The 13,327-nt window shown below is 37.9% G+C and overlaps 1 protein-coding gene across 1 annotated transcript in view; it reads right to left on the reverse strand.

Annotated features, from left to right (window-relative positions):
- DIAPH2 (diaphanous related formin 2) overlaps positions 1 to 13,327 on the reverse strand; it is a 183,751-nt gene that overhangs the window by 79,545 nt on the left and 90,879 nt on the right. Inside the window, exon 23 of the mRNA XM_082289626.1 lies at positions 12,277 to 12,402. Coding sequence (XP_082145752.1) covers positions 12,277 to 12,402 — 126 coding nt within the window. The remainder of the gene's footprint in view (positions 1 to 12,276; positions 12,403 to 13,327) is intronic.

A 13,327-nucleotide genomic window follows, 5' to 3' on the forward strand; every position in this document is an offset into this window, starting at 1 on the left:
TTCCTAACTTTGCAGCATTCAAACTTCTCAATCATGAAAAGACAATTTCCATTGATTCCACCACATTGCTGTGCACAGGGAAGCTTTTGTCAACATCATTTCAATATTACTTTTTTATTTATGCTTCTGTTAATGAGCACACAAAGATCACTGCTCATTTCTCTGAAAGTCCCAGAGGAAGTCTCTGGGTAAAACCTGATAAACAAGGGCTACTTTATAAAATATTCAGTCCAAGGAGCAAACTCCACAGGCTGATTCTCAAACTGTTATACTGGGAAAGTTGGCTCAAAGATTGAGGGTGGCAATTTAGGAATTTCCTGTGGTAGCCAAAAGAAGAAAACTTGAAAAGTAAATAAGAGCACTTGGCTCTCCAAAGAGAGCACAAAAGGCAAAATTTCTAAAGCTGCAGGCTAGAGAAGGAAAGATCTTACCTCAAAAAAAAAAAAAAAAACCAACCAAAAAACCCCACTCCAAAATTAGAGCTAGGCATTAACCTAAATTAACCTGAACCACTTCTAGGTTTTATTATTCAAAGAAAAAGAAAGTTGATGACTTCAGACAGTTTTTTTTCATAATTATGACAGGGAAATATCTCCCAAATTCCATACTCCCCTTTTTAGGGGAGGACAGAAAGATCAAAAGTTTTTAAAAGCTCTAAAACCCTGAGAGCAACCCCAACTTTTCATCCTGGAGAAAGCAATGCTTTATTTCCACTGATGAAGGCACCTGAACTTTGAAACTGCCTTCATACTGCCTGATGATAGAAACCATCCAGTTCTTAATTCTCATTTGTGGTATTTTGATTTTTAAATAATTTGAAACAGTATGAAGAGCAGTATTTGTAGCTTTTGGTCCAAACTCAAATCTCTTATTTTTTTGTGGTGGCAAACAATTAATCACTATTCCTGCATTAATTAGAAGGCAACACAGAAAATATGATAGTCAAGCACATATCAAACAGAAAATGTTGCCTGAGTAATGGATTTGTAGCATCCCTTCCCTGGAGAACAATTAGATAAAAATCTCTTTAGATGAATAAAAACAAGAAAGAAAACAACAAAAAAGCAGCTTGTACAAACAAAAAGCTGCTGTAAAATTTGTTTTGCATATTATATTCAAATTAGTGGTGACTGTTTCAAATACCACAACGTGTTGACACGTTCTAGCAACAACGAACAAGTGTTAATAGGTACTTCAGCAGAAGCCTGGCAAGGTGGCCACTCCTAGAAATATTATATGAGCTTTGGATCACACAATCAGATGCCTTAAGCAATAATTACAGCTCTGTGTGCCCTAAATCTTTCACAGGAACTGCAGCCACATTCCCTCTCTCTTTGATCAGGCAGCTTTTGCTCACCTCAGCCGGGTTTAATGAAGGGAGGGATGTTTGAGCTGTCAGTTGCACCCGGTTTGCACAAGCTTCAATCAGGAGATCTGATGGCTCCTTCATCGAGAGAAAGATTCTGGTAAAGGTTGGGGATGGAAAAGAGACATGGCTCCCTGTATTTCTGGGTTTCCTTTAGTGCTGCAATGTCTCCAGTCCTCAATTTGTTTTGGGAAATGTGAAAAACTGCTGATTGGATAATGTTTCAAGAGCCCAGATGTTCCAAATCAAGGAGGAAAAGGAATTTTATGTCACCTGAGGAAAAAACCCAACATAGAATAACTTTATTCAAATTTGAGAGATTTGCTTAGTGCAAACAACTGCTCTAATGAAGTGTTCACAAACCCAAGCAGAGGAGAAAATGAAAGCGAAAAACTGCACTAAAATGAGTTTATTTTGCACCTAAGTAACATTTTGAATACCAGGTGCCTACACAAAACCACACATCATATATGGTTTGAGTGAAGTGGTGTAGGTCCTTCCACTCCTCTTTTCTCTCCAGAAATGGTTCCATGGTTTTGGGATTAATAATTTATTGGGCAATTATTTGCTAGAAGTTCACCACTGCCTGTACACAAACAGCCTTGTCCCCAGCAACTGGGATTAAACCAAGGAAAAGTCAGGAAAGTGAAGTCACCCCTCAAAATTCCATCTCAGACAACAGACACTTGAGAATATTCCTTAAACAACTGTTCTGGCCAGAGGGAAAAGCCGAGAGCAGAACCACAGGGCAATCAGCATCTGAAATCGAGGCTTCCTTTACTCACAGGCACCTCTTGTTGCTCAGTGACATCCTTCCCCTCCAAAACACTTGAGCTTTAAAAACAAATTTTCTATTTGAAGTGTGGAGAAGTGTGGAGGGCAAAAAGCAGCTCCATCAACATCAACATTTTGCTAAAGCAGTTTCTCAGGACAGTTTGATTTTGGTATCTAAAGCTGCAGCTCCAGGGATTTATAGAGAGCACTCTCCCTTCAATTTCTGATTTTAAAATAAGCATACAATAATTAAAGGATGGATTTCAAATAGATTATCACTCTAATAAAGCACAATCCTTTACAAAAATATCTTTCGGTGATCTGGACAACCTGATTTAATACAAACTTAAAGAGGAAAGCCCCTCAGGCAGTGATTCACAATCAAGGAGCCATTAAATTTCTGTTAGATGTACAGAAGTAGAGTTCTGTTCATAGAATTTTATTCTTTGGAATCTTGCACATGATTTTTTCTCCTATATAATATTCACATGCTGCGCACACTGCTGTCAGAAAGTTCTCTCTCCCCAGCCAGCCAACACAAGCTCTTTTTATTCTCTCCTCCTTCCCTGTCCCCAGTCCTCTCTCCATCTTCCTCAGGCTCTGCAGCACAATTTTAGGTGCTGTCCTCAAGGTGCAGAACACAACAGAGCTCCCTCCTGTGGCACAGCCACATCATCTTAGGGACTAAACCAAAAATCCAACACAGATCTCCAATCAAATGTCTGCAATTAAACGTACAAAAGTTCATGCTATAAAATCTACAGAATATATGTTTTTCAACAAATAAAAGTTAGAAAAATAAGCAACTGGAGGTTCTTGATTGTCACCTGTTGCCATCATTGTGCCTCCCCATCTGACATTTACCAGTTTCTTCCTCTATTCACGCTACAATGGAATGTACAGATTATTTGTACACCTCTGTTCACAGAATTCTTACTATAACCCAGTATGAAAGAATCAATATCATCTTATGTCTCCTCATATCAGGCCTTTCCTTCGTAAAAAGGAATGAAAATCTGAATGTAGAAATGAACTGTCAAAGAAAATTGATACTGTGCTTTGCATAACACAATTTTCCTTTATAATGTTCCAAAGTTCTTGTGTTTTAAACTATTACCTTTATGAAAACTCTGCCTTAGTCCAGGCCAGTGAAAACACAAAGGATCATTTTCCAAAGGGATTTGTCACTTTTTTTTTTACTGACATCAAATAGCTGTGAGAGAAATGAACATTATGCAATAAAACATGACACATTATTAGGTGCTTTTCAAATTCAATCCAAGTAAAGATTATACCTATATAATCCCATAGTTATCACCTGGAACACAGCGAGCATTTTCACTTTGCTTTAAGATGGATCAAAGAGGAAAAAAAATAAAGAAATATTATGTGATAGGGAGTGGAAAGCTCTTTAAAAAGCACTGTTGAGTATGGCAAGGAGAGAGATTTAATTCTTTCTGCACACATCTGAATGAGGGGGAAACAAGAAGAGAAAACCCCTTTAAAGAGCAACATTAAGGTAACAAAAAAAAAAGAGTCCCAGCTGACCCTGAAAACCCAGATGAACTGGGGAAATTCACCATCTGGGAAAGTTCAAAAAAAGCTTCTTTTAGACATGACTGAGGGCATATAAGCACAGAATTTTAAGTTAGTCCATGGATTCAGTATTTCTATTAAAAAACATAGGATTTTTCATGAAGATGAATTACTAGCATTTTTCTTTCCTTTTTTTTTTTGTCTCTATATAGTTCTTTTACTTTTGCTCCCCCCAGGCCTGCTCATTTCTGTGAGATCCCATCACCCTGCCAGCCTTACTTTCAACTCTGTCCAACAATTGGCAGATTGGCCTGACTTCTTTGGTGTATGGCATCTATACAAACATAAAAACCATGAAATCAACACACAATGCCACCTCTACACACCAAAATAAAGAACACCCCCTTAGCAAATATTCAAATTAATTAATTTTACTTTATGAGAACGTACTGTTTATGCTGCATTTCCTACTGTGCTTACCTTCTGGATTTTTACCTCAAAGAGCAGGCAGTGCACGATTTATCTTGCCATAAACCACATCCTCCCAGATGCACAGTCCATTACTGGTTTTCTCCATTATAGTATCCCACACCTCTCCAAAGTTTCTCCCACTGTCAGGTCTTGATTCCTGATCCACAACCCTTCAGTATTTCTCTTTGTATGTGCATTATTTACTGATTCTTTTGTCTGGTAATTTAGCTGATAGACTAAATTTTGTCACAGACTCTCTCTGAAGCAGGTAGATAAAAATGGATTTCCCACCAACCCCTGAAGGACCTGAATGATCCCTTATCCTACTGAACATATTGTTACCTCTCCTCATGCTGTGTTCGTACCCTTAAGGCAGCCTGTAGTCTGAGGCTCATCTTGTCTCAAAGCAAATCAGCAATTTTCACATTACTGGTCAAGCACTGAAACACTGATTTACTAATGTCTCTCTGTTGGCTTATATCGTGTTTTGTTCATAAAAGAATGGAGTATCTCATGATCAATTATGCAGGCCTGGGTAGAATTCCTTTTCCAACAATGGATATAAAGATATTAAAGCACATAGATATAATAAAGGGAATAAAGCCAGGTACAAAGCAAAAGCCCAGCAAAGTACTGTAAAAAAACTCACATTAGGATAAAAATAAACATCTGAAATCTTGCCAGATGAGACCTGACCAATTTAAAGTTTTTCAAATTCCATTTCACTAAGCAACACGCAGGCTTCATCAAACGAAATAGTTCACATGAAATATCTAAACAGCACGTCTGGTACTTGATGGTCTGCAATAAAACCAGACTAACAATTCTTTTGATGCTTAGTGCACCACAGAGGAAAATACAGAATTTCAGTATACCTTAAGGAAAATTTCATACTTGGTGTGATTAAAAAACCACACACACAAAGAATCACCCACATTCATCCCAGAAAGCTTCACCATGGCTCGTTAAAGCTGAGAGAGAGAGAGGCAGTAAAACAAAGGAGGTCCTTTAGGTTTGGAAATGATTGTGTGGTGCTCTGGTCCAAGATAAACCTGCCACTCCACACACCCTGCAAGAAACCCTTGTAATCCCACACTGACTTTGAAACCTTACAGACTGAACAGCAGACAGAATGACAGTCCCTTGCACCACTACTTCTCATGTATCTCTCAATATTTCCTCAGAATAAACAAAGCAGGGGGCAGAAAAACGAAGGCTATGACTGCTCAAACCTTCATTCCTCAGCCATCTCCTACAAAGAAGTGTTCATGCTATCCTGTCTTTCAGCAGGGAAACTGGACCTGGCCAAGCAGAAGGAGATTAAAGTTGTTTTTCCACAAGGTTAAACTCATCTTTAATTGGGAAGTATCTAATTCTACAAGGGTTACAGCTTAGTAACCATGCATGCTCAAAACACCAGAGTAGATGAAGGGAAAGCATTTCCCTTTAAATGGCCCAGTGTAAAAATCTGCACTGCAATTCTGCAATTAGGTTGGTAATGGGATCATGACAAATTGATTGATCTTCCCCCCCCTCCCCAGTTTAGAAAGATGATTATTTGGGACAATAATTAGCAACAGTGCCATTTACTGTATTACATCACAAACCAAACACAACTGGTTTCAGTCAGGACCAGAAAAGGAGTCATTCTATTAGGACAGCAAAATGATTTGCCTTTTTTCAGTGATATATTTTTATAAGTTAACTTTGTCCAAAGATTCACAGCAATCACCTGCTGCACATCCCAGCAAACACAAGGGGGTAATGAGCTGCAGCTCTGGAATATTTATCTGCAGCAGAATCAGCACATTTAACCTCACCTTAATTCAATTATGGGTGTTGACCTTCATGACAAACATCCACTCACACCAAACGTGACACCGGCCATGCAAATACTTCAAAGCCATTTTAGTGGGGGGATTATTGTTTTTCTTTTTATTCCAGGGTGAAAAATTAGGTAAGTGAAGGGACTAGTCAATGCCACAGGGCCACAGAGGACATTTCTCAGTGGAAATCAAATTGAATGGCAACAGTTCTATCATGACTGTCAGCGAACAACAGGCTTGCCAAATAAATAAATAAAATTTCAGCTCCTGGGGTTGTTTGCATAAGTGTTGTTGAGGACTGAGATTTCAGAATGTGTTGCTGATGTTGTGCCCTCTAACTGCAAAAGGTCCTGGCCATATTTCTGACCCGCTGATTATTTTATTTTTAAGCTGGTACGTATAAAAAGGCAGCTCAGCACACAGGATCATTTATGTGCTGGGGAGACACACTCTCTAAAGACTAAGTAAACAACTTAAGTACATTTGAGCTCAACAACATCAAATACTGGTGTTTTTTCCCCCTATAGCTTAATAATGTCAATTGAATATATGTAACTAAATATAGCCCAAATTGCTTGTAATCTGATTTTTAACTTGGCTGGGTCAGTTCTTCAATAGGATTCAAACTGCTGAGATGCCACGAGCTTAAACAATTAGCAATGCAAAAATGGAGAAGGAAAACTCTGTTCATTCACCAATGCCCTGAATTTTCTAAAAAAGCCTCTAGTTTGGAAAAGAAAAGCAGATTATTTGTACAAACTAATTCTTCCTATCTTCTATCGCCGTGCTTTCAGCAGGGGGATTTTCTGCCAGTGCTGATGAAATGCTGCAGCCCCTCAGATGTACTTCTCAGAATTACAAGCACGAGCAGTTTAATCAAGTGTGTCTTGGTTGCTGTGGCAGCCCTATTTAAATATCAGGCGAGTGTTCAGAGATAAAAGGTTTTTAAATGTAACCTCTCAGAAAATGATACACTGTCAATTTCCTTTTCAAAAGTGCATTTTAGGGATTTTTTTCTTGCATTTGGGGCAATACAAAATAATGCAAATCTGGGGCATGCAGACTCGGGGGCTGTCAAACAGCCAAGCAAATCACTGGAATCTCAAATCTAATACCCAAATCACAAATTTAGCTGTCTTAGAGCTACAAAAACTTAGAACAGAGCGTCCTAGATGCAAAATGTAAAGTACACCACCCATGTGATACTTTTTTCTTTGCTCACGTTAATCAATTTGCATAAGACCCTGCAGAACACTAGTACAAGGTGGCTATTCTTAAGAACATTTTATTAACTCATTACCAATCACTTCAAATTGACATAAGTCTGTAGCAGGGCAAAAAAAAAGGTATTCCTGGCACTTAAATGCATGCTCTGCTTCAAAAAGTTCCTTGAGACATGAACAATTTATATACTAAAATTAACTGTAAGGCAGAAGCCATACAGCATTACAGGGCTTACTTAGGAAAAGTATTTTATATGGATAAATAACCATAATTCTCCTTTAGTCAAGAGTTGCACTTGCAAATTAAGCTGTTTTCAAATGTCATTTTTGTAGCTAGCAAGAAAGAAAATTTTATATATATATATATATATATATATATATATTGCAAGAAAAGGCAGGTATATCAACCTCTTCAAAGGTTTATACGTGACCTGGAATTGGAAAAATCATTGAATGGTTCTCTCTTCCAGCTCCCAAAGCACTGAGAAATGCCTCTACCTTTAAACCACATTTAAATACATTCAGGCAGAAGATACTTACTTCAAAGGCAGGGACATATACAAAGGCCCCAGAAATGTTTCCCCATGGGGTTATTTATGAGAATCCCCTGTTCATGAGCAACTTCAGATATTAATGTACATTTTCCTACAGAAATGAAGGCACTAGTACATTTCAAGCTCCAAAAAAACCCCAGGCTTTCCTAAAAACAACACCTCCAAACACTTGAAGGGAATTATTCCTCCCTGAGAAGCCAGGAAGAAATCCCAAGTGCTGAGAGATGCCAGGAGCGTTCCTGCCACTGCCATTCTCTCAGCACTCTGGGGCAGGGTGGAATTGCTGTCCTGCTGCTCAGTCACAGCCAGGGGCACAGCTCCCAGCCCTTTCCAGATGCCCAGATCCTGCTCTGGGAACATTTGCACCTTCCCAAGGAGCTGCTCTAAGAGACTCTGCAGTGCAGCTCCTGCAAGAGAATTATCAGTTGATGTTTAATGCACATTAAACACTGAACATTCCCACTGCATAAAAGTCACCCCCCCATAAAGCAGCCTTGTTCCCAGACCATTTCTGTACAAGTGACGTCCATCAAGGGAGGAAATAAACCCCTCGTATTCAGTTGTGAAGCTGTAATGGTTATTAGATAGAACTAGGAGCATAAATGCACATCAAGTGAGGATACATGCCTTTCAGGAAGGCAGCTTTTTAGTCCATAAAAAGGATTCTGTTCTAATGAATGGTGTTCCTTACTGGAAATTAAAATTAGTTCACAAATTGCTGCTGTTCCATTTAATGATAAGATGAATGCACAGTGCTTTGAATTTTTTTATCTGCAGTAATTTTTGCTCTTTCATTCATCGTTCTCTTAATTTTGCAATTCTTTAAAAATAAGCTTTTAATTCTTCACATGTATGCAATCAGTTAGAAAACCCACGTGGCAGCATTTAGTGCTCTGGTAGGCAAAAGATTTTAACAAGTTTAGGCACATTAATGTCTCTTATTAGGGTGAACGACACAGCTGAAAAGAGAAAAGCCATACAAGGTCTCTGTTTAAGGATACACCAGGACATGAAGGACCCTTTGTAGAAATAAATTCATGTCAGATTTTTCATAAAATATACACAGCCAAAGTCATTCTTCTCCAGGCAGTCGGATAAGAAAAAGGATCAAACCAGGGACCAAATACGCTCCCTCACTCACCCCCTTCTCCTTGGAACAACGTTCAAAGCTCCTGTTTATTTTCTAGAGGAATAAATATTTTCTAGAGGAATAAACTTTTGTCATAGAGTGTGTGTGTGATGTTGGAAGGGGGAAAGAAGTGGTATTTATTATTCATGTATTTATAATTCTAAATCAATATTGATGTTAACTCTGCCCAACTTTTCATTCGTTCCCTCTGAAATTGCTTTTCATTCTGTTGTTTTTCATCTTTGTTAATAACATTTACATTTGAACTCCATTAATCTGAGTATCTTTCTCAAGTCCCAACTAGACACTCATGTTTCAACATCACTGAAATAAGTGCATACACCTACAGCAAGTAAATATAAAATTCAGAGCTCTGCACCTTAGAAAAGATCTTCAATTAGAGGCACAAACTCAAGTAAAACCCTGAGCAAAAGCCAGACTTGGCATAGTCTGTAATTGCTTTTCTAAACTGTTGAATCAGACTCCCCAGTGCTCCATGCAGCAGGGCTAGTTATAAAAGAAACCTCTCCCATTTAAAGCTGAATTATTTACAAATTCATCTTCAAGTAAAATACAATGCCAGCCACAGATCAGATCATAAAGTTGTTTCAGAAATCACACAAGTTGTTTATAATATAGCAAGAAATAGCTATAATATACTTATATATATAATTATTATAGCAAGAAACTCACAGAAGGAATATTTTATTCCCATTATTTTCTTCAGCCACACTACACCGAGATGAATAACTGTATGTGCTAAATAAAAAACTGATTAAGTGAAGTAAAAAATTATCTTGCTTAGAAACTGACCAAGAAAAGATCCAAAATGAAAACATAGGTAGAATTTCTATTCATCTTTTTGTCACAGTACCAAAAGCTTGTTCGTTAAAAAAAAAGTTGGGAAGAAACTAGAATTACTTAAATTCTTTCACAGAATTTGCTTCTATATCATGAATATTAATTTCATTATTATGAATTAGTATTATGGATGGTATTTTTCCTGTCAGTTAACCTGATTATTTGATACTTAATTATTAACTTATTGACTTAATTTACTTAATTTGCTACTCCAAGCAGTATTACTTTCACACCCTCTCAAGAAAGTCTCATCCACAACTACTGGTAAACAGCTTTGTTTATGGCAGGAACAGGAAGGAGAAACTATGCCTTGAATATTATAATTCCTGCATGCTAAAACTCGACTGAGACACATCTCAAATTTGCTGACACACCCAGAGATGTTCAGCCTGAGATTCTGTAACTTTCTAATCTCTGTATGTGCCACCACCAACAAATCTTCAGGCAGCTGACGAAATCAAAGAAATACATACTGCAGACTAGGGTGTCACTTTTACACCCTCAAAAATTATTCTTCAATCTAATAAAAATATGGGAGTGTAGAAAATTTTAAAATATTCAGTGATAAGCAGAAACAAACTTGATCACTTGATATAACAGGAGATGACTTTCTAAAGAAGAAACACACCCCTTATCAGGTCATCTATTAATTACGCAAACATAAATCCTGAGGTAGAATCAGTTCATTTCTTACAGGCTTATCTCTTTTGTCAAGCCCTCAGAGTCCCAGGGATGATAAAAGCTGCCAGGCATGCACAGTTCTGGGGGCTGTTTCAATTACAGGGGTTGGTAATCTACCTGGGAATCAACGTTCACGCACTGGAGCCAGCCTGCCCAGGACACTTGGAACAATTCATTTCCAAACATGACATGGGATCCCCTGGTTTTGCCAATACAAAGAAGCATTAGTACATACTTTCTTTTACTCTTTTGCATTGTCAGACAAACTTTCTTCTCTAAGAAATTCAAGTGATAAGCTGCAGAGAGAAAAATGTTAAATATTACCTACTTGGCTCTTTCTTCTTGCCAAATCATTTGGGTGATGCCAATCATTTCAATAAGGAAATACATAGGTAGCAAAAGGACAATGCAACTGGAAAATAACTCCTATAAGCTGGAAAGCAGAGCTGTCCAACTTAACAAGCAGCAGCAGTGGTAAAGGTGCATTTCAGAAACTGGTTTAAGTCATGAACAGAGCGGGGCTGCTGTGACAATGCAGAGCCTGCACGGGGTGACAAGGCACAGGACAGTTACAAGGCAATTCTGGAAGTTTTTCTGACGTGAATGCACCTCAGGGAAATAAGAAGCTTTGTTTAACAGCACAACTGATAAACGTGATTACCAGCAGCAAGTCTCTTACCCTTGCACGTAAGACAAGGTGAAAGGGAAGATGTAGGGAATAAGAAACAATTTTCCACTTAGTCAGGAGTTGTCTCCCTTAAGCTCCTTTCCTGCAGTCTTGTCAGGAACTTAAAATAAATCCATACAGAGAAGATATTAAATATCTTCTGTGAAATGCTGTCACTGACTCCATTCAGATGGTAAATCCTGCAAAAAACTGACTTTCCACAGACACAGCAGTGGGGAGAAGCTCTTCATTACATCCACCCACCGAACGTGATGAGCAGCTGTGAACAGCTCTGAACATCAATCGCCCCCTTTTTCTTTCCTCTGAAAAACCCCAAACCCCACAATTTCTGTCATGACTTCTGTTGCAGCAAGAAAGGAAAGATATCACAGGAACTATTTGAGCTTCTATAATGCACAAAATGCCTTGCACTTGCCATGCACTGCACTCCAAACGCTCCCATATCCACACAGGGGTGGGATTTGTGCACAATAAAAAACTGGGGGTTTCTTTTTTTAAAAAAAATGCCGTTTTCTTAGTCTTTGCTGCAATTTTGTGAACTTCTTGTATCTACAGTGTGCTTTTTACTCAAACTTTTGAGCAAAATGAAAGCTGGATATACAGAAACAAGCTAGACAGATACCATATTATAGTCTCCCACAGATTTTACTTGGTAGTGCTTAAAGGATCCAGAGTCTCTATTCTCTACAGAAATTAAAGGACAGAACACTTTTGTGTGGAAAGAAACGTAAATATTTCTCTAAAATGATGGTAAAAAATAACCAAAAACCATTAACAAAATTAATGCTCTGCCCTTCAAAAAACACCACATCTGGAACTAAATAATAAGTATATCAACTTTGCCACTGGTATTTCTCTAAAATTGATTCAGTAATTCTTTCAGACAGAAAAAAAATGCCCATACTGAGTTCACTCAGTACAGGCTGCTCACTGTAACTACTTCCTTCCAAAGAGCTTTCTGGTTGCCCCCTTGAAAATCTGATTATTGATGCTTTCAGCTCTCCTCAGTTGTGTTTGCTCACATTCACCATGTTCACCGATGCTCTTTGCTCTGCTCTAGAAGAAATGTGTGAAAGAAGAGACTTAAAACCGATTTTCAAGTGCTGTAAATACTTAAGCAGAGGATGAGAATGTTCAGATGATCAGTGAGGACGTGCAAAAAGGATATGCTCATCTTTTCTACAAACTTATCGTGCTCATCCTGGGTTTTAGGGAAATTCTCAATGTCCTTCTCCAGGCGCTGGATCTGCTGGTTCATGGAATCAAGGTTGCTCTTCAGAGTCTGGGCTGAAACTGAGGGGGAAAAAAAAAAAGAAAAAAAAAAAAAAAGAGTATAAAGCTTCCAGATTCCAGAAAGGGGAAAAAACAATGTCAGTATAAATAGTCTTAAAGAGAATGATTCCATTAAGTAGACTCACATTCTTCTGAATTACTGCTCATAAAAATCCCTCCCTTCATAAAAATGAAGTGAAAATATCTCCTGTAATAGACCAGATCATCATATTTAACATCGAAATGTCACCACTTAATTCCACCATTAGTTCAAATTACTCCATTTCTATTTAAATTTATGGTAAAAATTCCAATATTTCTGATATTATTATTTCTAATATTCTTTTAAATCTAATTTAAAGATTAAAAACTAACTAGAGTTCAAAGATATTTCATCTTTTTCATGCATGTAGTTGGTTAAATGAATGATCTTATTATTAACATTTCTGTTACAGGAATGATTTAAGTAACAGACATGGGGGAAAAAAAATTAAATATTTTTCTTCTACTGAAATTACACTGATTTCTGGGACCCAGAGCTGTGTAAATGACAAAGGTAGGTCTGAATAATAAAAGCTGCTGATAATCAAAAGGATGTAAAGGACTCAGAGTACAGCACACTCATTAAAAAAAGAGGGTACTGTAAGAACCCCTGCTTGCTGTGTGACAAGCTATTCTAGTGAAAACCACTGTGATGCTAATTTGGATTAAACAACCCCTAATTGATACATCATGTGAGCAAAAAATGACAGCACCATTGTGACAGCGAGGCAATCCCACATCACAGAGAAATTCCAGACCTGGAAAGTGAGAGAGTCTCTGCAGAGAAATTCCTGGTCTAGCTGGAGAATTAAATCTGAACTGGTAATATTGACTTTTATGCCATAACCCACGAGGGTCCATTTGTCATTCTCACTTTTATCATAAGAACAACTGGACGAGCACC

Source organism: Coloeus monedula (assembly GCF_965178545.1).
Source record: "Coloeus monedula genome assembly, chromosome: 12".
NCBI lineage: Eukaryota > Metazoa > Chordata > Aves > Passeriformes > Corvidae > Coloeus > Coloeus monedula.